Source organism: Hemiscyllium ocellatum, chromosome 20, assembly GCF_020745735.1.
Source record: "Hemiscyllium ocellatum isolate sHemOce1 chromosome 20, sHemOce1.pat.X.cur, whole genome shotgun sequence".
Taxonomy (NCBI): Eukaryota; Metazoa; Chordata; class Chondrichthyes; order Orectolobiformes; family Hemiscylliidae; genus Hemiscyllium; species Hemiscyllium ocellatum.
Window position 1 is genome coordinate 52,951,275 of NC_083420.1, and position 21,883 is coordinate 52,973,157.

General features: G+C 45.9%; 1 protein-coding gene across 1 annotated transcript in view; it reads left to right on the forward strand.

Moving 5' to 3' along the window:
* Positions 1-1,113: 1,113 nt before the first annotated feature.
* Positions 1,114-21,883, forward strand: part of tex2l (testis expressed 2, like) — a 67,607-nt gene continuing 46,837 nt past the window's right edge. The window contains exons 1-4 of the mRNA XM_060840395.1: positions 1,114-2,553; positions 14,882-15,082; positions 17,576-17,912; positions 18,936-19,174. Of these exons, the coding sequence (XP_060696378.1) occupies positions 1,114-2,553; positions 14,882-15,082; positions 17,576-17,912; positions 18,936-19,174 (2,217 nt within the window). The remainder of the gene's footprint in view (positions 2,554-14,881; positions 15,083-17,575; positions 17,913-18,935; positions 19,175-21,883) is intronic.

Here is a 21,883-nt window from a genome sequence, read left to right on the forward strand (position 1 = left end):
TAAGTACATGAATAACATGTGGGGTGGCATGGAGGCTCAATGGTTAGAATTGCTGCCTCACAGCGCCAGGGACCCAGGTTCGATTCCAGCCTCGGGCGACTGAGTGCATGGAGTTTGCACATACTCCCTGTGTCTGCGTGGGTTTCCTGCGGGTGCTCCAGTTTCTTCTCACAGTCCAAAGATGTGCAGGTCAGGTGAATTGGCCATGCTAAACTACCCTAGCGTTAGGTGTAGGGGAATGGGTCTGAGTAGATTACTCTCCAAAGGGTCGGTGTGGACTGGTTAGGCCGAAGAGCCTGTTTCCACACTGTAGGGAATCTAATCTAATCAAAAAACAAAGATATTGGATGAATATGGGCGGCACGGTGGCTCAGTGGTTAGCACTGCTGCCTCACAGCACCAGTGTCCCAGGTTCGATTCCAGGTCCCCTTGGGTGACTTTCTGTGTGAAGTTTGCATGTTCTTCCTGTGTCTATATGGGTTTCCTCCTGCAGGTCAGGTGAATTGGTCTTGCTAAATTGCCCATAGTGTTAGTGCATTAGTCAGAGGGAAATGGGTCTCGGTGGCTGTTTCCTCACTGTAGGGAATCTAATCTAATCTAACATGAACTAGGCACTGGCAGGTGGGACTAGTTTAGTTTGGAATTATGATGGGCATGGACTGGGTGGACCGAATGGTCTGTTCCGTGCTGTCTGATTTTATGACTCCATAATTGTATGTAAATGGGGCCCTGAATGTAAAATATCCCAGAATTGCAGGTGATGTGAATATGTCTTTTGATGTTTCGGAGGGTGACCGTAGGCGTCAAGGCAGAATGACGAAGCTTAAATCATCAAAATTATTCAAGGGCATGAGGCATCCGCACGGAATTTTTCAAGAACTCCATTGTGAAATTGGTAATTGATTGCAAAGCCACAACAATCTTTACAATTATAGTTGCAGTCTATTTTTATTGAAAATGTCAAATTAATAACTACATTGGGAGAATCCACCAGGAGCCACAGAGGGATGTATCATCAGGATGAGAAGGTATGGGCACAGAGTGACAGATTGGTTAAAATAACACTTGCATTTCTCTTTCAGAAACTTTGACCCAGTCTTAAACGTGCAAGTGATGGCAAATTTCGGAAGTGAAGGGCAGGACCATGAAATGCTGTTACCCCCTTCCTGCTCTCCAACAATGCCCAACATCCAAGAGGAGGGACACGAACCACAGGAGCATCCCGCTGTAGCCCAGGGCAAAGACATTGTCATCCATTTAACTTCTCCAGCGAGGTGTGGAGACTGGGAGAGTTCAGAAGGCAAGGGACTGAGCTGCTCGATGTCTACGGAGGACAATGGAATAACCACGACAGAGGGGAATGAAGGGACAGCAGAAGAAAGTGTTCGCAATGGTGAGGAACACGTGAATGTGCCGGCTTCATCCCTCCCGTCTTCTCCTTCGATTCCCGGATTATTAGGCGAATTCCTTTTTCCAACCGTAACCTCCCCTCTGGCATCCTCAGTGAACGCCTGTGGCTCTTCTGAAGTGATGCCTTTGATCAGCCTCGTCAAATCCCTGTCCACGGAAATCGAGTCCAAAGAGATGTCTTCTCTGAGGCCGAAGCCTTTGCTGAACCTGGTCAAGTCCATCTCCACCGAAATTTCACGGCACGAGCCAGAGGTCACACAGTCAAAGTCGGACTCAAAGCTGAACCTGTATCTCTGGCGGCAGTTAACCCAGCCCAAGGGGAGAAATGGAGATTCCAAGACCGCACCACCATCGCCACTGCTTTCACCCACCGAAAGCAAGATCAGTTTCTTCAAGGTGCCTGAAGTTGAAGCCAAGCTTGAAGACACCAAAAGAAAGTTCTCCGAGGCTATCCAGGAGCCATTGAACATGCTAAGCAAGATAATTGGAGATGAAAGTAGTGGAAGCCCCAAATCTAAAGCATCACAGTCAAACACCAGTGGCATAGGCTCCGTCTGTATCCCTAATGCTGAAGACTGCAGCAATGATCCCTGTAGCAAGAATAAAAGGCCTGGCTTTGATAAGTTCAGAATAGAGATGCTTAAATCCGAAAAGCGAGAGGCCGGTAGGCCACTTCATGCCGAGGTGTCTTCCCGACATGCGAAAGGAAAACAGAGGAAACAATGTCTGCCCTTTCCACAGGGTTATGGGGACACCAGTAGCCCGAGGTACGAGATCTGTTCAGATGGAGATGTGCTCCAGGTCGTAGAAGCAGAGCCCAGTGAGGACAGTGTGTGGTGTGGACATGATGCCACGTGCCCCTACTCCAGTCGGGCCTTGACCCCACTCCAACCTTCTCAAAAAGTGCCAAGTAAAACTCTAATGTGTTTTGTCACCCTGGCCTACGGCTACTTTGTATTACCACTGCCATCGTTCCTGTCTGGCCTCTGCATCGGACTTGCCTGTGGATTTATGATGGGCCTAGTCATCATTTCACTGCAGACACCAAGGCTTCCACAACCCAACCGTGTAATCCTGCTGGGTAACGAACCTCCGCAGTCGGAGAACATAGTTAGGGAACCCAAGGATTCCGAGACTGTCAAGGTAAAGGGTTGCAATTCTTTTCCTGGAGTTGGCTTAAGATTTTACACACAGTCTTTGAGTCAAAATCTAGGAATTCCCTTCTTAACACTGAAACATAGAAATGTAGAAAATAGATGCAGGAGTAGACCATTCGCCCCTTCGAGCTTGCACCACCATTCATGGCTGCTCATGCAATCTCAGTATCTCATCCTTCCTTTCTCTCTTTGTCCCTTCAGCTGCAAGGGCCATGTCCAGCTCCCTCTTGAATCTATCTAAAGAACTGGCCCCAACAGCTTCCTGTGGGAGAGAATTCCACAGGTTCACAACTCTCCATGTGAAGACATTCTTCCTCATCTCAGTCCTGAATGGCTTCCCCTTATTCTTAGACGGTGACCCCTAGTTCTGGACTTCTCAACATCCAGGACATTCTTGCTGCATCTAGCCTGTCCAGTCCCATCAGAGTTTAATACATTTCTATGAGATCCCAGCCATCCCCTTCATTCTAAATTCCAGTGAGTACAAACCCAGTTGATCCAGTCTTCCTTCATATGTGAGACACCATTTCAACTGCAGCAGTTCAAGAAGGTTTTCCACCACCATCTTCTCAAGGGTAATTAGGGATGGGCAATAAATGCTGGATGAGCCAGTGACACCCAAATCGCATCAACAACCACATTTTAAAAATCCTCAAATTAGGTTTTACACAATTAACGTTCTTCCTCTTTGTGAAAAACACTTTAATTATTCAGCATGACAATTCAATTGTAATATCATGAGCATTGCTTTCGTTATGTGGCAGGAAAGATAGAATCTTTGAAGCACCTTTTCCCCTATCGATATACTGCTAAAGAATTAAATAACACAGTTGGCTGGAGCCTGTTGTGAAAGAATACCAATTCGATTCTTGTGCCAGCCAACATAATTCCTTGCCTTTTCCCACAGTGATATCGTGGCTAGGACCACTATTTGCAGTCTTCAGAGTTACATTTAGAGAAATGTGCTGTAATTAAACTAGAAAACAAGAGAAACTGCCAGGCTAATACCAAAGGAAAGAGATGGTCTGCTATAACATTTTATTATGTATGATTTTACATAAGAAAAAACCCACATTCCTTAAATTCCATTTATTTTTGTATGCCCAAAATAAATTAGATTAGATTACCCATGGTATGGAAACAGACCCTTCAACCCAACAAAGTCCACACCGACCCTCCAAAGAATAACCCACTCAGACCCATTCCCCTACCCTACATTTACCCCTGGGTAATGTACGTAACACTACGGGCAATTTAGCATGCCCAATTCACCTGACCTGCTCACCTTTGGACTGTGGGAAGAAACCTGAGCACCTGGAGGAAACCCACACAGACACAAGGGGAATGTGCAAACTCCACGCAGACAGTCACCTGAGGCAGGAATCGAACCCAGGCCCCAGGCGCTGGGAGGCAGCAATGCTAACCACTGAGCCACAGTGCCGCCCTAACCCATTGGTTGATGCACTCAAGCTACGGAAAGGTTCTCAGGACTAAACGACTGTGAGATGCAATACTTGATAATCATCAAAAACCAACCCTTTCCTAACCACCATCAGTCTTGGGGAAGGGTCACTGAACCCGAAACGTTAACCCTGCTTTCTCTGCACAGATGCTGCTGAGCTTTTCCGGCAATTTCTGTTTTTGTTTCTGATTTCCAATGTCCGCGCTTCTTTCAGCTTTTACTTAACAATCATTGGCTGCTTCATTGTTACAGTAATCTTGGGAAGCTTTTTTTGCCTCCCTCTTACAGTGGTCGACCCCAAGGTAAGTGGATTACTGTGGTACAACAATTACAGAACAACCTCGATTATCTGAACATCCTATCTAAATTTTGGATTATCTGAACAAGATCTCAAGGTCCTTTAACAATAGCATTAGGTAGCTCAGCATTCAGTTAACCGGCATTATGGCTTGCATTGCCGGATAACCAGGGTAAGTTCAGATAACCAGCACTCATAAATTACCGCTTGCTTACGATCAGATCAATTATCCGAACAAAATACTCCCTGCCAGTCTCAACCGGATAATTGAGGTTGTTCTGCATAGCCAGGTGAACTCTCTTCAGGGCCAGTGAGTGAGGTTATCGGATACATCAGCACATGCTCCTGCCCTGACCCACGTTAGTGGCAAAAGTGCTTCCTCTGTTGCCTCTTTAATCTGGATTGGGGTGGGGTGGGGGGACGACATGCATGTTGAAAATGGTTCTGCAGGGTGGGGGGGATTGCACAGTTCCCAAAATCATTCCTTCTGAGTTCAATCCAGTCATTTGACTTTTGAACAAAGCATGGGGTTGCTTTGATCATCCAGACATCAGAGAGCAGCTGGTCAGAATACTGTGGGTGCTCCTCTCACTGTACAACCTAAAGAAAAGCAGCTGGAGAGTAGAAAATAGGATCATGCGGCAAAAGTGACTAGTGGTTTAAGCATGGAAGAAGGTCATTCAGCCCACAGTGTTAGATCTTCGCTTGGGAAATCAGACTGAGCCTGCCTTCTCTCCATGATCTTATACATTACTGCAATTTGTGGGCGGCACGGTGGCACAGTGGTTAGCACTGCTGCCTCACAGCGCCTGAGACCCGGGTTCAATTCCCGACTCAGGCGACTGACTGTGTGGAGTTTGCACGTTCTCCCCGTGTCTGCGTGGGTTTCCTCTGGGTGCTCCGGTTTCCTCCCACAGTCCAAAGATGTGCGGGTCAGGTGAATTGGCCATGCTAAATTGCCCGTAGTGTTAGGTAAGGGGTAAATGTAGAGGTATGGGTGGGTTGTGCTTCGGCGGGTCGGTGTGGACTTGTTGGGCCGAAGGGCCTGTTTCCACACTGTAAGTCTAATCTAAAAAAAATCTAACTATTTATTCAATTTCCCTGAATAGCAGTGCAAGTAGCCTTCAATGATGATGTTGGATCTTCAGTGACAGGAAGACAGGGAGTAGCACACAACTTTGTATAGGGGAACAGGTTAGAGTGTATCCTGCAGTTGGCCAGTGCCTGGGACATGAACCACAGAATCCCTACTGTGTGGAAACAGGCCCTTCGGCCCATCAAGTCCACACCGACTCTCTGAAGAATAACCTACCCAGACCCATTCTCCTATGACTCTACCTCAGACTAATGCACCTAACATGCATATCCCTGAGCAGTATGGGCAATGTAGCATGGCCAATTCACCTAACCTGCACATCTTTAGACTGCGGGAGGAAACCGGAGCAGACATAGTGAGAATGTGCAAACTGCACACAGACAGCTGCTCGAGGCTGGAATTGAACCCAGGTCCACGACACTGTGAGGCAGCGGTGCTAACCGCTGAGCCACCGTGCCACCTAAAGACCAGTATCGTCATCATGGGTCTTAAGGATCCCTCCTGCACTTCTCCTGGGTTCAAAAACGAAAATCGAAAAGTCTAAACTTACCTCGGAAGCGTCTTCAGTTTCCCAATTCTTTTCACCTGCCGGGATAAAAGCTGAAGGAAAATCACTATTTTGAGACACTATCCAGCACCACCCCGCTTCGTCCCCCCAAATCCACCCACACCCCCCTACGGAGTTGTGCATGAGGACCTGGGCTTGGGGAAAGCACATTTGTTGTCTCCTTGGAAGCCTCACTATGGAAATGGCAAAATCCAAGCGATCTTCCTCTGGTTAGTAACATAGGTCATCATAACTGCTCAGCCACCCATCAGATGGAAATCTGCAGTCCTCCTGCTCTTATTGATATTTTTCAGGCACAACCTCTAGTTGACAAATGTTGAAAATTGTGCACTCATTGTCACGTGTCTAAAGTATCATGTTGTAAACTCTCGTTGTTTCTAGTTCACCATTTCAATTGTTAATACAGTCGTAGAGATGTACAGCATGGAAACAGACCCTTCGGCCCAACTCGTCCATGCTGACCAGATATCCCAACCCAATCTAGTCCCACCTGCCAGCACCCGGCCCATAATCCCTCCAATCCCTTCCTATTCATATACCCATCCAAATGCCTTTTAAGTGTTGCAATTGTACCAGCCTCCACCACTTCCTCTGGCAGCTCATTCCACACACGCACCACCCTCTGTGTGAAAACATTGCCCCTTAGGTCTCATTTATATCTTTCCCTTCTCACCCTAAACCTATTCCCTCTAGTTCTGGACTCCCCTACCCCAGGGGAAAGACTTTGTCTATTTACCCTATCCATGCCCCTCATGATTTTGTAAACCTCTATAAGGTCACCCCTCAGCCTCCGACGCTCCAGGGAAAACAGCCCCAGCCTATTCAGCCTCTCCCTCTAGCTCAAATTCTCCAACGCTGGCAACATCCTTGTAAATTTTTCTGAACCCTTTCAAGTTTCACAACATCTTTCTGATAGGAAGGAGACCAGAATTGCATGCAATATTCCAACAGTGGCCGCACTAATGTCATGTACAGCCGCAACATGACCTCCCAACTCCTGTACTCAATACTCTGACCAATAAAGGAAAGCATACCAAATGCCTTCTTCACTTTCCTATCTGCCTACGACTCCACTTTCAAGGAGCTATGAACCTGCACTCCAAGGTCTCTTTGTTCAGCAACACTCCCTAGGACCTTACCATTAAGTGTATAAGTCCTGCTAAGATTTGTTTCCCAAAATGCAGCATTGTTCTGCTGGGGAGAGTATAATCTTTCATGCTTCAGGTCAGTTAAGTGATTATTAAGATATGAGTGCATCTGATCCGTGAGTTTACCCACATAATTGCACACTGTTGTTGTTTATAGAAATATGAACAACTTTGCCTTGAAGTTTATTTCTAAGTATGCATTTGGTTTCCACAACTCACATAACACGAAACTAGATTGTCAACGTTTGCTCCATCAGGTACGTTTGGTAGTGATGTGATACTCCAGATTTGAAGGCATTGCAAGGCTCTGACAGGTACTGTCTACTGTAGTTGCATGAATTTAACGCAGAGAGATACATATGACACAAATCACTATTTCACAGAATCACAGAATGTTACCCTCTCTGACACCTCCCTCCCCTTCCTGGACCTCTCCATCTCCATTAATCACGACCAACTTGACACCGACATTTCTTACAAACCCACCGACTCCCACAGCTACCTGGATTACACCTGTTCCCACCCTACCTCCTGCAAAAATGCCGTCCTGTATTCCCAATTCCTCTGCCTCTGCCGTATCTGCTCCCAGGAGGACCAGTTCCACCACAGAACACACCAGCTGGCCTCCTTCTTTAGGGACCGCAATTTCCCTCCCCACGTGGTTAAAGATGCCCTCCAACGCACCTCGTCCACATCCCGCACCTCTGCCCTCAGACCCCACCCCTCCAACCGTAACAAGGACAGAATGCCCCTGGTGCTCACCTTCCACCCTACCAACCTTCGCACAAACCAAATCATCCGCCGACATTTCTGCCACCTCCAAACGGAGCCCACCACCAGGGATATATTTCCCTTCCCACCTCTTTCCGCCTTCCACAAAGACCATTCCTTCTGTGACTACCTGGTCAGGTCCATGCCCCTCAACATCCCACCCTCCCATCCTGGCAGCTTCCCCTGCCACCGCAGGAATTGCAAATCCTGCGCCCACACCTCCTTCCTCACCTCCATCCAAGGCCCTAAAGGAGGCTTCCACATCCATCAAAGTTTTACCTGCACATCCACCAATATCATTTATTGTATCCGTTGCTTCCGATGCAGTCTCCTGTACATTGGGCAGACTGGATGCCTCCTAGCAGAGCGCTTTAGGGAATATCTCTGGGACACCCGCACCAATCAACCACACTGCCCCGTGGCCCAACATTTCAACTCACCCCCCCCCCCCCCCCCAATCAGCCGAGGACATGGAGGTCCTGAGCCTCCTTCACCGCCGCTCCCTCACCACCCGACGCCTGGAGGAAGAACGCCTCATCTTCCGCCTCGGAACACTTCAACCCCAGGGCATCAATGTGGACTTCACCAGTTTCCTCATTTCGCCTTTCCCCACCTCACCCCAGTTCCAAACTTCCAGCTCAGCACTGTCCCCATGACTACGGGCAATTTAGCATGGCCAATTCACCTAACCTGCACATTTTTGGACTGTGGAAGGAAACCAGAGCACGTGGAGGAAACGTACGCAGACATGGGGTTAATGTGCAAACTCCACACAGACAGATGCCTGAGGTGGGGATTGAACCCTGGTCTCTGGTACTGTGAGGCAGCAGTGCTAACCACTATGCCACCCACAGTTCCTCTCCCATATCCTTTGCTTTAGTAAACAACTTACCCCCCCTCTCCTCAACTGCCCCTTATAGGCCCCACTCTATCCTTCACTACTCCCCTTCTACTAATATGTTTGAAAAACATTCTACTATTTTAGTGCAGCCTGCAATCCTTTCCTCATGGTCCTCTTAGCCTTCCTTATTCCAGCCTTAGCCTCTCTCCTGCATTGCAAGTACTCTTCCTGATTGCTATTGCTATTACTATTTCGGTATGCACCATATGTCTAGTTCTCTTCCTTAGTTTCTCATCAATATCCTTAGTCATCCAGGATATTCTCGCATTGAATATCCCACATTTATTTCTCATCGACATTTACCTAATTTGTACCCTATTCATCTCCCTTTTGAAATTCTCCCATTTTTCATCCAATGTTTTATCCTCCAGAATATGTTTCCAATGAATATGCTCCAGTTCAACTCTTAGACACCTTTTCCAATCTGGGGTCTGAATCATTGACTGATTTTTATCCTTTTCCAACTTAATATTGAACCTTATTTTGTTATGATCGCTATTTCCTTACCGGTCTCCCACTCTGATGTTCTCCACTTGGACTACATCATTTCCTTGGACCACATCCAGCACAGCCCCCTCCCTGGTAGGACTGGAAGAAGAGATGTTGTTGTGCACTCTTGACCATCGTATCAACGTTAGTGGTCCAGGAGAGCTTATTGGTGATGGTCACTCCAAGAAACTTGCTGCTCTCAACCATCTCCATCTCAGCTCCATTGATGTAGATACGGATGTGTCCTCCACCTTGCTTCCTGTCGTTGATGATCTTCTCTTTAGCTTTGCTGACATTGAAGGACAGATTGTTAGCTTTGCATCATGACATCAAGCGTTCTACTCCTTCCTGTATTCTGTCTCATCATTGTTTGACATCAGCCCTACGATAGTGATGTCACCAGTGAACCCGTGAATGAAGTTCAGTCAAAATTTGGCCTCAAAGTCATGTGTGTAAGGGTAGGGGTCGGAGTACTTGCAGGGTGCTGATGTAAAGATTGTCGTGGAGGAGGTGCTGTTGTGTTCATGAATTTCAGTCTGTAGGTCAGGAGGTCAGGAATCTAGTTGCAGAGGTTGGGGCATAGACCTCAGTCTCAGAGTTTGGAGATTACTTTGGTTGGGATTATAGTGTTAAAGGTGCAGTGGTAGACAATAAGTAGAAGCCTGACATAGGTATCCTTATTAGCCAGATGTTCCAGAGATATGTAAAGATGGTTTACATCAGAATAAGCTAGAACAAAATATGAGTCCATAACTTTCCCAACTAAGATCAGAAAGTCACTCAGCACTGATGTTGGATTTTTCAATATTTAGGGGTGTACCCTACCAAATGAGGATACTGGTGAATATGTTTTTAGGAACTTAACAACGCCATGGTCTACAACTATACTTTTGAATAGGATTAGGACATGCAGTGCAGGGTTAGGCTGTAGCTTCAGTAACCTAAATCCCCCACCTCAGCTAAACTGTTAGAGGAAGCTGCTGATTGAGCTTTTTCCAACAGCGAGAGATGGATCCCTGCAATGAGCATCAAAATTTACCATTCTTATCCAGCGCCAATAATTGAGCCAAACAATCATGTCTGGGCTATGAGTCAAAAACTGTAATCTTTTTAAATCAATTACTCATTCATGGGACCTTGACATCATTGACTAAGCCAGTGTTTATTACCCAGAGGGCAGTTAAGAGTCAACCACATTGCTGTGGATTTGGAGTCACATGCATCATAGAATCCCTACAGTGTGGGAGCAGGCCATTCAGCCCACACTGATCCTCCAAAGAGCACCCCACCCCTATCATTGCATTTCCCATGTCTAATCCACCTAGCCTGCACATCCCTGGACACTATGGGACAAATTAGCATGGCCAATTCACTTAACCTGTTTGGGAGCAAACTAGAGCAGCCGGAGAAAACCCATGCAGACACAGGGACAACGTGCAAACAATTGGCCAGAGGTTGGAATCGAACCTGCGTACCTGGCATGGTGAGGGAAGCAGTGCTAACCACTGAGCCACCACAGGAGACAGTGGAGTCTGCAGATGCTAGAGCCGCTGCCTGACTTTTCCAGCAACACACTCTCAACACTGAGCCACCACAGTAGGCCAGACCAAACAAGGATGGCAGTTTCCTTCCCTAACGAACATTAATGATCCAGATGGCTCAGTGGCTACACATTGTCATTATGCAAACTTTTATTTTTATTCCAGATATTGAAAAATGACATTTAACTTTCACCAACTGCCATAGTGGGATTTGAATAAATGTTCCCAGGACATTAGCCTGTGGATTACTGACCCAGTGACATTATCCCCACATCACCTCTTTATTTAATTTAAACATGGGTCAAGTATAAACCCAGAGTGAAGCTGGTGATTCTAATACTGACGAGGGATTCAGCGCATTTAACTGAAAGATTAATATGGTCCATCAAAGATTTAGATATGAAGGAAAATAACCAACTTTTAAAAAGTTGCAGGTGCCAACAAAAAAATTTTAACAATCCAGGCAGGACTTTCAGGCCCTTTTCCACCATGCCAATTAATCCATGCTCTGTCACCATTGATGTGTCATACACCATTGGATTACAACTAAAAGACAGGCAGGAAGCCGCTATAATGAGAGATTAATTGCAAAGCTTGTAACGTTGTTGCAAAAAATCATTTTCTGATTCCAGTTAATTGGGCTGAGTGCCTGCAGGAGAGCAAATGGCAGACATTAGCAGGAGAGGATTGAAACCCAATTCACGCAGCTCTGTGGCCCCGTGTAAATGAATTCACAATTAAGCAAGGAAATTAATTTTCACAATTGTAGCTCCATCAGGTACCTGAAGCAGTGACGCTTGGAGTTTTCCTTAACCGGAACTTTCCTGCACACATGTTCCAATGTCTGTCAGTGAGGCACAATAGTTGACCTATTTGAAAAAGTGTTGTGCTTTTACAATCAGCTGTTTGTGAAGATAGAATGTCAGCATTCCCCGCAAGCTGATCAAGAAATGGGATGTTAGATTAGATTAGATTACTTACAGTGTGGAAACAGGCCCTTCGGCCCAACAAGTTCACACCGACCCGCCAAAGCGCGACCCACCCATACCCCTATATTTACCCCTTACCTAACACTACGGGCAATTTAGCATGGCCAATTCACCTGACCCGCACATCTTTGTGACTGTGGGAGGAAACCGGCGCACCCGGAGGAAACCCACGCAGACACGGGGAGAACGTGCAAACTCCACACGGTCAGTTGCCTGAGTCGGGAATTGAACCCGGGTCTCAGGCGCTGTGAGACAGCAGTGCTAACCACTGTGCCACCGCGCCGCCCATAATTTTCTTTGGCTTCAAACCAAAACAAAATGCCGGAAATGAGCTCAGCAGGTTAGGCAGCAGCTACGTATGGAGAGAGAAGCAGAGACAATGGGCAGGATCTTTCTATCAGTTTCATTGAGTTTCTGCCTGGGTTCTCTCAGCGAGGTTCAGTCAGTTTTCTCATCGCCTCGCTACCTACCCCGCCTCTCTGGCACCTCCTCCACTCTCCCACCACCCCGATCCCCATCATGATGTGCCCTGCTCCCGGAACAACTCGTCGCTGCCGGGATATCCCAGGACTGACTGGCACCGGTGCCATCTTTCGAAGGTCAGTGTTGGGTGAGTCCAGAACCTGAGGACACAGTTTAAATATAAGGGGCAGGCCATTTAGAACAGAGATGAGGAGAAACTTCTTCACCCAGAAAGTGGTGGGTGTGTGGAATGCTCTGCCCCAGAGGGCAGTGGAGGCCAAGTCTCTGGATACTTTCAAGAAAGAGATGGATAGAGCTCTTAAAAATAGTGGAATCAGGGGTTATGGGGATAAGGCAGGAACAGGATACTGATTGTGGATGATCAGCCATGATCATAATGAATGGTGATGCTCGCTCGAAGGGCCGAATGGCCTACTCCTGCACCTATTGTTGATTGTTTATTGTCTTTTGTCACCGTGTGCACCTGGACGAGCGCTGTCGGACCGGAGCTGTCCAATTCTGGACCTTAGCCCCGAAAAATGCAAACGGGGGTGATTTGACACCCTCATTATGAGCAGAGACCTGGAAGTCAAATTCATCGAGATGGTGCACAGGCCTGTAACCATAGGACCATTGCCAGAAGAGCATGCCAGCCTGGTCTGTGTTTGCCATCTGGGTCAAGTACAATCTCACTTGTCTGGAGGAATGCACAGCAACATGGGAAGAAGGTCAATTACCTTCACCACTCTGCCAGTGTAGACCTTCTCTCCAATCCCTCCCACTCCCTCTGTCCCCTCTAGGGATACCCACCTCCCACCAAGGCTCATAATCTACAATTCTCACTATTGCCTTCCCTCCCTCACTCAGCCATCCCCAATCACACCAGTGATCCTCCATCCACTCTGCACTGCCTACTCACTCACCCAAATGCCCTGAAATTAACGCCACTGACCTTCAACTCCTTTAATAACTGCCTCTCTCTCAATCCAGGAGGAACACAGCCCACAATAGGGCACAAAGATTCAAGACACTATCCATCTGACCCTTGAGATGGATAGTGTTCTGACTCTGACCATCGTGAGCAGTAGACTGACCTGGACTAGTCTTGGAAGCTACCCTTGACTTACTGAGCCCTGACCTACACCCCTGACTGAAAGCTGTCTCCTTTTACTCAACTGAGGCCTGATGCCAACCAAGATAATCTTCCTCACTTTGTATTCAATGGCACAGCAAGCCAGCTGTAATGTGAGCTTGGTATCTCTGGAAAAGTGCAAAACACGATGAGACAAGGTAAGGCAGGGATGCAGTGAGTGTACATGTAAGCCTCGGAGTGACTGAGTGCTGTGACAGTGAGCAAAGAGCCCGGAGATGGAGCCTGTGGTGCAGGCCAGGAGCTGGGTGTGTGACCCTGAGCACACAGTGTCTGTGTTACAGTGTTACACGGAGAGTTACCAGAGGCTGCCAAGGGCAGAAAAGTGAATAGGAAATGTGCCTTGGGGATTCTCAAACTTCCACATTCGGAATTCTCACCATCTGGCTTGTTCAGTGTGTTTGAAAAGATCGGAAACTGGATATTGATGAGGCTAGTCGTGTGGTTAACTAGGTGTTTAACAAGCTCTAAACCCCCCCATTCATTAGCACTTGACCTGCCTAGTGACAATCACACCATGCTCCTCAGCAAAGTGAACAAAAGATGGATTGAGCTCCTTCCGACATGAAGTTAGGCCGCACCAGCCTTTTTGCCACAACCTGGATTCAGCCCACGTCATTCAAACCCTGATAAGATTCTGTCCAATGTTCCACCTTTCATCAGACCTTTGCTTATTTAGAATCGTAGAGATTTACAGCACGGAAACCTTCAGTCTGACGCGTCCATGCCAACCAACTATCCAAACCTAACCTAGTCCCATTTGCCAACGCTTGGCCCATATTCTTCAAAGCCCTTCCTATTCATATACCCATCCGGATGCCTTTAAAATCTTGTAATTGTACCAGCCTCCACCATTTCCTCTGGCAGCTCATTCCATACGCACACCACCCTCTGTGTGAAAATGTTGCCCCTTAAGCCCCTTTTACATTTTTCCCCTCTCACCCTAAACCTATGCCCTCTAGTTATGGACTCCCCCACCCCAGGCATAAGACTTTGTCTATTCACCCTATGCATGCCCCTCATGATTTTATAAACCTCTACAAAGTCACCCCGCAGCCTCTGATCCTCCAGGGAAAACAGCCCAAGCCTATTCAGCCTCTCCCTACAGCTCAAACCATCCAACCCTGGCAACATCCTTGTAAATCTTTTCTGAACTCTTTCATTGTTGTGGCCTAATTGGAAAAATGCTGGATTTAGAAACTGGGCATAATTATGATGATGAAGTGAAATTTGCCATAATCTCAGGGGACCGTCAGGTTGCTCTCTCTCTCCAGGAAGAGAGAGGTGACCAGGGGTGAGTTTCTGATTTACAGCATCCGCAATTCTTTTGCTTTTCACATTAAACTTCTTGCAGCTTGTAGACTATATCCAGGTTTCACCTATTGCAATAACAGATGAGTATGTTATATTACCCTATCCTTCTCTTTTCTGCATTACAGGGCTGGATGAATGAAATCTATAACTATGATCCTGAGACCTACCATCCATCACTGACCTTCTCAGTCTATGTGACACTAGAGGGGACAGCACTGAGACTCTCCTACCCGAGGAGCAACATCCCTCGGCGTGCAACCTTCAACGAAGGCAAGCATGACATGGTGTTCATCAGCCATCGCTCCTGCGACCTAGCAGACAGCAAGGTGGGTGGGAACGTCCAATCAAAATGAGAGCCTCCACGTTCCTATAAAAGCCTGGTATGTACCGGCTGTTATTCTTAGCATTTATAACCTTGAATCTGCTTGTTAAAGGGGCACAAAGTGCCTTGTATTTGGAAAAGCAAGGATGAAACAGCCCAACTGGCCCAGGCTGCTCTTTCTTTTCAACAGAGCCACTTATGTGCTCCAGTTTCCTCCCACAATCCAAAAGATGTGCAGATGAGGTGAATTGGCCATGCTAAATTGCCCGTAGTGTTAGGTGAATTAGTCAGGGATAAATATAAGGTAGGGGAATGGGTCTGGGTGGGTTACTCTTCGGTCGGCCAGTGTGGACTTGTTGGGCTAAATGGCCTGTTTCCATACTGTAGGAATCTAATCTAACCTAATCACACACACTGCTCCCCTTCTAACCTAATCTGTAAATCCTTTTACCCTGTCTCCCTCATGCATTTAGTAGAGTCTCTCCACATCTAGCCTTCCTTATTCTTTAAGATGCTCCTTCAAACCTAGCTCTCTGACCAAGTTTGTGGTAATCTATCTTAATGTTCCCTTGCAAGATTCAATGTCAATATTTTGGTTGTTAGCATCCTAGTGATGCATCTTGGGGTGCTTCCCTATTAATGTCCCAGCAGTGAGCTGTTATGATCAGGGATGCACAGCCTGAGAGGGTGGTGGAAGCAGGTTCAACAAGGAATTTTGCAAGCAATGCAATTTGGTGAAGATAGTATTTCTGAAACTCCAGAGTAATGGGGTGAGATGACAGTTCTTTCAGTAAGCAAGGAGTGCTCATAAGATGTGGTAATAGTGTGAATGTGCTATCACAAGATCCAGTAAGAAAGAGAAAATGTTTTCAGGGTCTGGAGGGAGAAGGAAAGGGAAGCTGGGCTTGGTGATTTGTTCTGTAAGAAGGTAGTATGGTTACTGCAGGCTGAATGGCCTCTCTACCATGTTAGCATTCTATCTAGCTTCTTTTTTAATGCTGTTATGCCTCAGCTACTCCTTCTCTTAGCCCGTTTGCATCCAATTCACTGGGCAAATGTTTCTTCTGTTTGAACCTCTCTTTGTAATGGGATGCATGCACTGCCCTGTGGGGCCCACCATTTATTACCCATCCCTCATGATGTCAAGAGTCAACCTCATCACTTTGGTCTAGACTCACACGTAGTTGGAGAAGGATATTAGTAAAGCAGATGGGTTTTTACAACAACCTACAGTAGTTACATGGTCTCCATGAAGTCAGTGCATTTTATAGTCCCCAGTTTTTTTTGCCACAGTGGTCATTCAAACCCATATTCCCTGCGTGATTCTGGGTTACTAACCAAGTAACATTTGGACTGTGCCATCACCTCACCTGCATTTTATGGTTCCTGGTTTTTCTCACAATGTAGGAAAAGAGAACATAGTAACTTGAGGATGCCATTTGGCCCATAGAACCAATTCTACTATAACAAGATCTTAATTGATCTGGCTATAGTCTCAACTCCACATAACCATTGCCTCTCCCGTAACTTTGACTCCCATGTCTATCAAAAATCTATCTTACTCAGCCTTGAGTGAAGTCTCCAGTGTTTTCTGACAGCAAGGAGTTGTGAAGATGAGAGTGGGGGCTGCTGTGAATTCCCTAACAAACAACCCTCTGAGAGAAATAGAATTCTCTGCATCTCCATGTTAAAAGCAAGACTATTTATTCTTAATCCATGTCTCCTACTCGCAGTCTCTCCCACAACTAGAAGCATCCATTCACATTCGCTCTGTCAAGTCCCCTCAGGATCTTATACACGTCCATAGATCATCCCCCCTTCTTCTTAACTCCAATGGATAAAGACCCAAATAGAATTGAATTGCATTGAATTTATTGTCACGTGTACCGAAGCACAGTGAAAAGGTTTTTATTGTGAGCAATGCAGGCAGATCTCAGAGTTAAGTAGCATAGATAAGTAAATAATAGGTAAACAGCGGCAAAAACGAAAACACAGGAACAGACGAATGTTAAGAGTTTGTGAGTCCATTCAGTATTCTCACAACAGTAGGGTAGAAACTGTTATGAAACCAGCTGCTGACCATGCTTAAGCTTCTCCCAAATGGTAGAGGTTGTAGAAAAACATTGCCAGGGTGGGATGGATCTTTAAGAATGCTGGTGGCCTTTCCTTGACAGCGGGCCTGGTAGATGGATTCTATAAATGGGAGGTTGGCCTTTGTGATTGTCTGGGCTGAGTTCACCACTCTCTGTAACTGTCTCCGATCTTGGATGGTACAGTTGCCATACCAGGTCGTGATACATCCAGACAGAATGCTCTCGATGGCGCACCTATAAATGTTGGCAAGGGTATTCTCCATACAATTGTTGCCTTGTTGTAGGTTCTTCTGTTGTTTAAATAATTTGGTCAGAGTCCATGGTGGAGCATGTTCCACATCGACGTTCAAAGAAGTGTGCTTGATGTATTAAGTGGCTCTTTTATCTTGTTATTTTGCCAGCAGATATTTCTTGTCCCACCAGGCCTGGCAAAGAAAAGAATGTGGAATAAGAAGTACCCCATCTGTATTTTCCTCAGAGAGGCTGGACCCTACAAACACAAATGTTCTGGAGACAGAGAGGTGAAGGCAGACGGGGACACTGAAGAGCAAAGGGAGAGGTCAGAAAGTGCACCAACATCAGAGGGTCTCCTGAGACACTCTGCAGAAGGCGGGGAGAATACACTCTTCCTCTTTGGAAGGACGGGAAGGGAAAAAGAAGAATGGTTCCGATATTTCCTGTTGGCTTCCAGGATGCAGTCAGAGGACAAGCAGAGCCTCAGCAGAGATGGTGGAAAAGCTGGTAATGATCCTCATGTTCTTGTCCTTTGAGCAGTGGCACTCATTCCTGGTTAAAACACTTTGAGCAGTTCTGGGATGTTTCACTTTAATAAATTTCCAAGCAAGTGCATTGTAGGTTTATTAGAATATTACCTGAATGCTAACAGAGTATGAGAAGAGATTAAACAAGTGATGTTAGAAGGTTAAGGGTTGATTTGACTTTAGTTTGCAAGATGTTAAAGAAGATATTAATTGAGAGAAACTATCGCTGTTGATTGGGGAGTTAAGGACTTGGTGTCATTATCTGAAAAGTAGGAACCAGGCCTTCTGGAAGTGAAATGAGGAAATATATCCATATACAAAAGGGACAGAAGTTGGGATCTCTCTTCTGCACCATGGGCAGGTGATGCCTGGTGGTATTATCGCTAGACTATTAATCCAGAGACCCCAGTAATGTTCTAGGGACCTGGGTTCCATGGCAGATGCTGGAATTTGGATTCAATAAATACTTGGAACTAAAAGTCTAATGATGACCATAAAACAATTGTCAGGAAAAACCCATCTGGTTCACTAATGCCCTTTATGGAAAGAAACTGCCATCCTTACTTGGTCAGGCCTACAATATAACTCTAGACCTACAGCAATGTGATTGACACTTAATGCAGTTAGAGCTGGGTAATAAATGCTGGCCTGGTCAGTGACACCAGTGTCTTGTGAATGAATCAAGCAAAAAATGGAAATTGAGGTTGTTAATTTTAGACGTGTTTTTTTTTGTTAACCAATGGTTTAAGGGATACTGAGCAAAATCTGACATTGGGTCACAGGTCAATCAGTCAACATGCAGGATGGAGAACTTCCCCATTTACACAGCAAGTAGACAACTATTCCTTGAGGAAATATCTAATTAAAGAAGAATATGAGGAGAAGTGGCTCACATCTTTGTCCCTTTATAAAAGTTACATCACAAGATTGCAGTCTGGGGAACCGAGGCACTTGAAGCTTATGGCCTGCGTTGCTCACTTAAACTTCCCGATCTACTCCACAGATATCACCCAGAATCCTGGCACCAGCCCTGTGGGGAGATTGGCTTACAGCAATGACAGCAGCGGAGGCAGTGCAGAAGATCTCCCTTCCCTTTTCAAAACCAAAGACTTGGCAGGAAACATCAGGCAAAAGATTCAGCTGGACTATAGCAGATACATGGCGAAGTTCACTGCCTCAGACAACAGCAGCCCTTGGCTAAGCCCTGATCATAGTACCACCAACAGTCCCACCAAGGGCCAGGTAAGACAAGGGGAACATAAACCAAGCAACTGGAGACATGGCCCTGTGAAGATAAATGATCGGCATGTTTGTAATACACGCAGAACGCACCCATTAAGACTGTCGGGCTACAATCAACACCTTTTAACCTCTCTGCTGTATCAAGTTAAAAATCACACAACACCAGGTTATAGTCCAACAGGTTTATTTGGAAGCACTAGCTTTCGGAGCACTGCTCCTTCATCAGATGGTTGTAGAGAATAAGATCATAAGACACAGAATGGTGTCTATCTCCTTGAGTGTTGTTGGAACTGCACCCATTCAGGCAAATGGGGAGTATTCCATCGCACTCCTGCCTTGTGCCTTGTAGATGGTGGGCAGATTTGGGGAGTCAGGAGATGAGTTATTCACTGCAGGATTCCTTCCCCATGACTTGCCCTAAGGCCACTGTATCAGTATCTGATCAATGGTAATCCCCAGGATGTTGATAGTGGGCTCTCAGCGATGCCACTGAATATCAAGGGGTGATTGCTAAATTTTCTCCAGCTGAATGTGGCCATTGCCTGACACTTCTGTGGCGTAAGTGTCACTCAAGACATCAAGAAAGTTGGAAGTTGCACAACACCCAAGTTATAGTCACCTGACAAAGGGACAGTGCACCGAAAGCTTGTGATTTTAAATAAACCTGTTGTACTATAACCTGGTGTCATGTGACTTCTGACTTTGTCCAGTCCAGTGCAACACCAGCACCTCCACATCAAGAAAATTAAACAAGTATTTTCAGTGATTGTTTAAAATCTGGTAAAGCTTACTCCTCTCACCCACATTCATTCCAACATGTCATCACACACATGCAATGGAAGTGTTTCTACATCATTGAGTCAGACATAACTTTATTATAAATAAACCTTAGGGTATGCTTAGAATATCTGTAAGAAATACCTACTTTCTGTGCTGCATACTGAGCGTGTTTATTATTCCTAGATCTTAGAGTAATCACAATGGTTCAAGAAGGCAGTTCACCACCACCTTCTCAAGGACACCTAGAGTCAGACAATAAACACTGGCCTAGCCAGTGACACCCACATCCTACAAGTGAACAAAAAAAGAACTGTGTGAGGTATGATAGTAACAGGGAAAACCTACTTTTGGTTCCCCTTGGTCCTATTCTGATCACCAGAAGAATGTTCTGGGTTTAATATATTCCATTATTTTCCCCTCCCTGCCTCATATTCATGTAGACTCGCTCAAAACAAAGAGGTGAACTTGAATCCTGTTTTGGGATCAGGTGAGATGGAATCCGATCTCTGCCCACCTTCAACCTGATGCCAGCTTGTGGATTTTTTTTATCCATTCACAGGATGAGAGGGTTTCATTGGTTTGGCCAGTATTTATTGCCATTCTCTAATTGCTCAGAAAGAGTCAACCACATTGCTGTGGGTCTGGAGTCACATGTAGGCCAGACCAGGTAAGAACAACAGTTTCCTTCCCTAAAGGACATCAGTGAACCACATGAATTTTGTTCTGACAATCAATAGTAGATTTGTGGTCATCATTCAACCCTTAATTCCGGATTTTCCTTGATTGAATTCAAATCTCGCCATCTGCCGCGGTGGGATTTGAACCTGGGTCCCCCGAGCATTACCAGAGTTAACAGGTTGAAGAGGCAGACTGCCTGCTCCCAGGAAACATGTTAGCTGGTGATTATTAATGAGACCATCACCTTCAGATCTAACCTGTCTTAGAGGTTTAAAACTAATGGGTCAGATTTTTCCCAGGTTTTGGGAAACCAGTTGGCTGAAGGGGAGGCTAAAAGGCATATCTGGGGAGACGGAAAGTATTTTGACAGGACTGCCTGTGAACTTGGAGGACCAAAAGGGCTTCCTCCAAGCTCCAGTCTCACAAGCTTGCTTTCCTGCTTGGATTGAACAGCCCTACATCAAATCCCATTGCATCCCCAACGAAACAAAGAGTCAGCACACTAGGCATTACCATCTGGGTCTGAATTTCTGGAATTCCCTCCAAGAACCTCTCCACTCCACTCCACTCCCTTCTTTTGCACTATGCTAAAATGTACTTATTTGTCCAGCTCCTTCTTTGGCTTAATTCCAATTTGTTCATCAACTTAGATTTCTATGAAGCACTTGGTATGCTTTTGTTCAGGGCTGCATATAAATGCAAGCCATTACTGCTCTTACATAAGAACATAATAACCAGGAGCAGGAGTAGACCATCTGGCTCCTCGAGCCTGATCCACCATACAATAAGATCATGGCTGATCTGCTTCTCAGCTCCAACTACCCGCCTGCTCCCCATAACCCTAAACTCCTTTACTTTTCAAACATCTATTTTTGCCTTAAAAACATTCAACGAGTAGACTCAACTGCTTCACTGGGCAGGTAATTCCAAGATTCACAACCCTTTGGATGAAAAGGTTCCTCCTCAACTCAGTCCTAAATCTGCTCCCCCTTATTTTGAGGCTATGTCCCCTAGTTCTAGTTTCACCTGCCAGTGGAAACAAGCTGGCGTGTGAAATCATGTCTCACAAAATTGATTCAGTTTTTTGAAAAAGCAACAAAGACAATTGATGAGGGCTGAGCGGTGGATGTGATCTATATGGACTTCAGTTCGACAAGGTTCCCCATGGGAGACTGATTAGCAAGGTTAGATCTCATGGAATACAGGGAGAACTAGCCATTTGCCTACAGAACTAGCTCAAAGGTAGAGGGT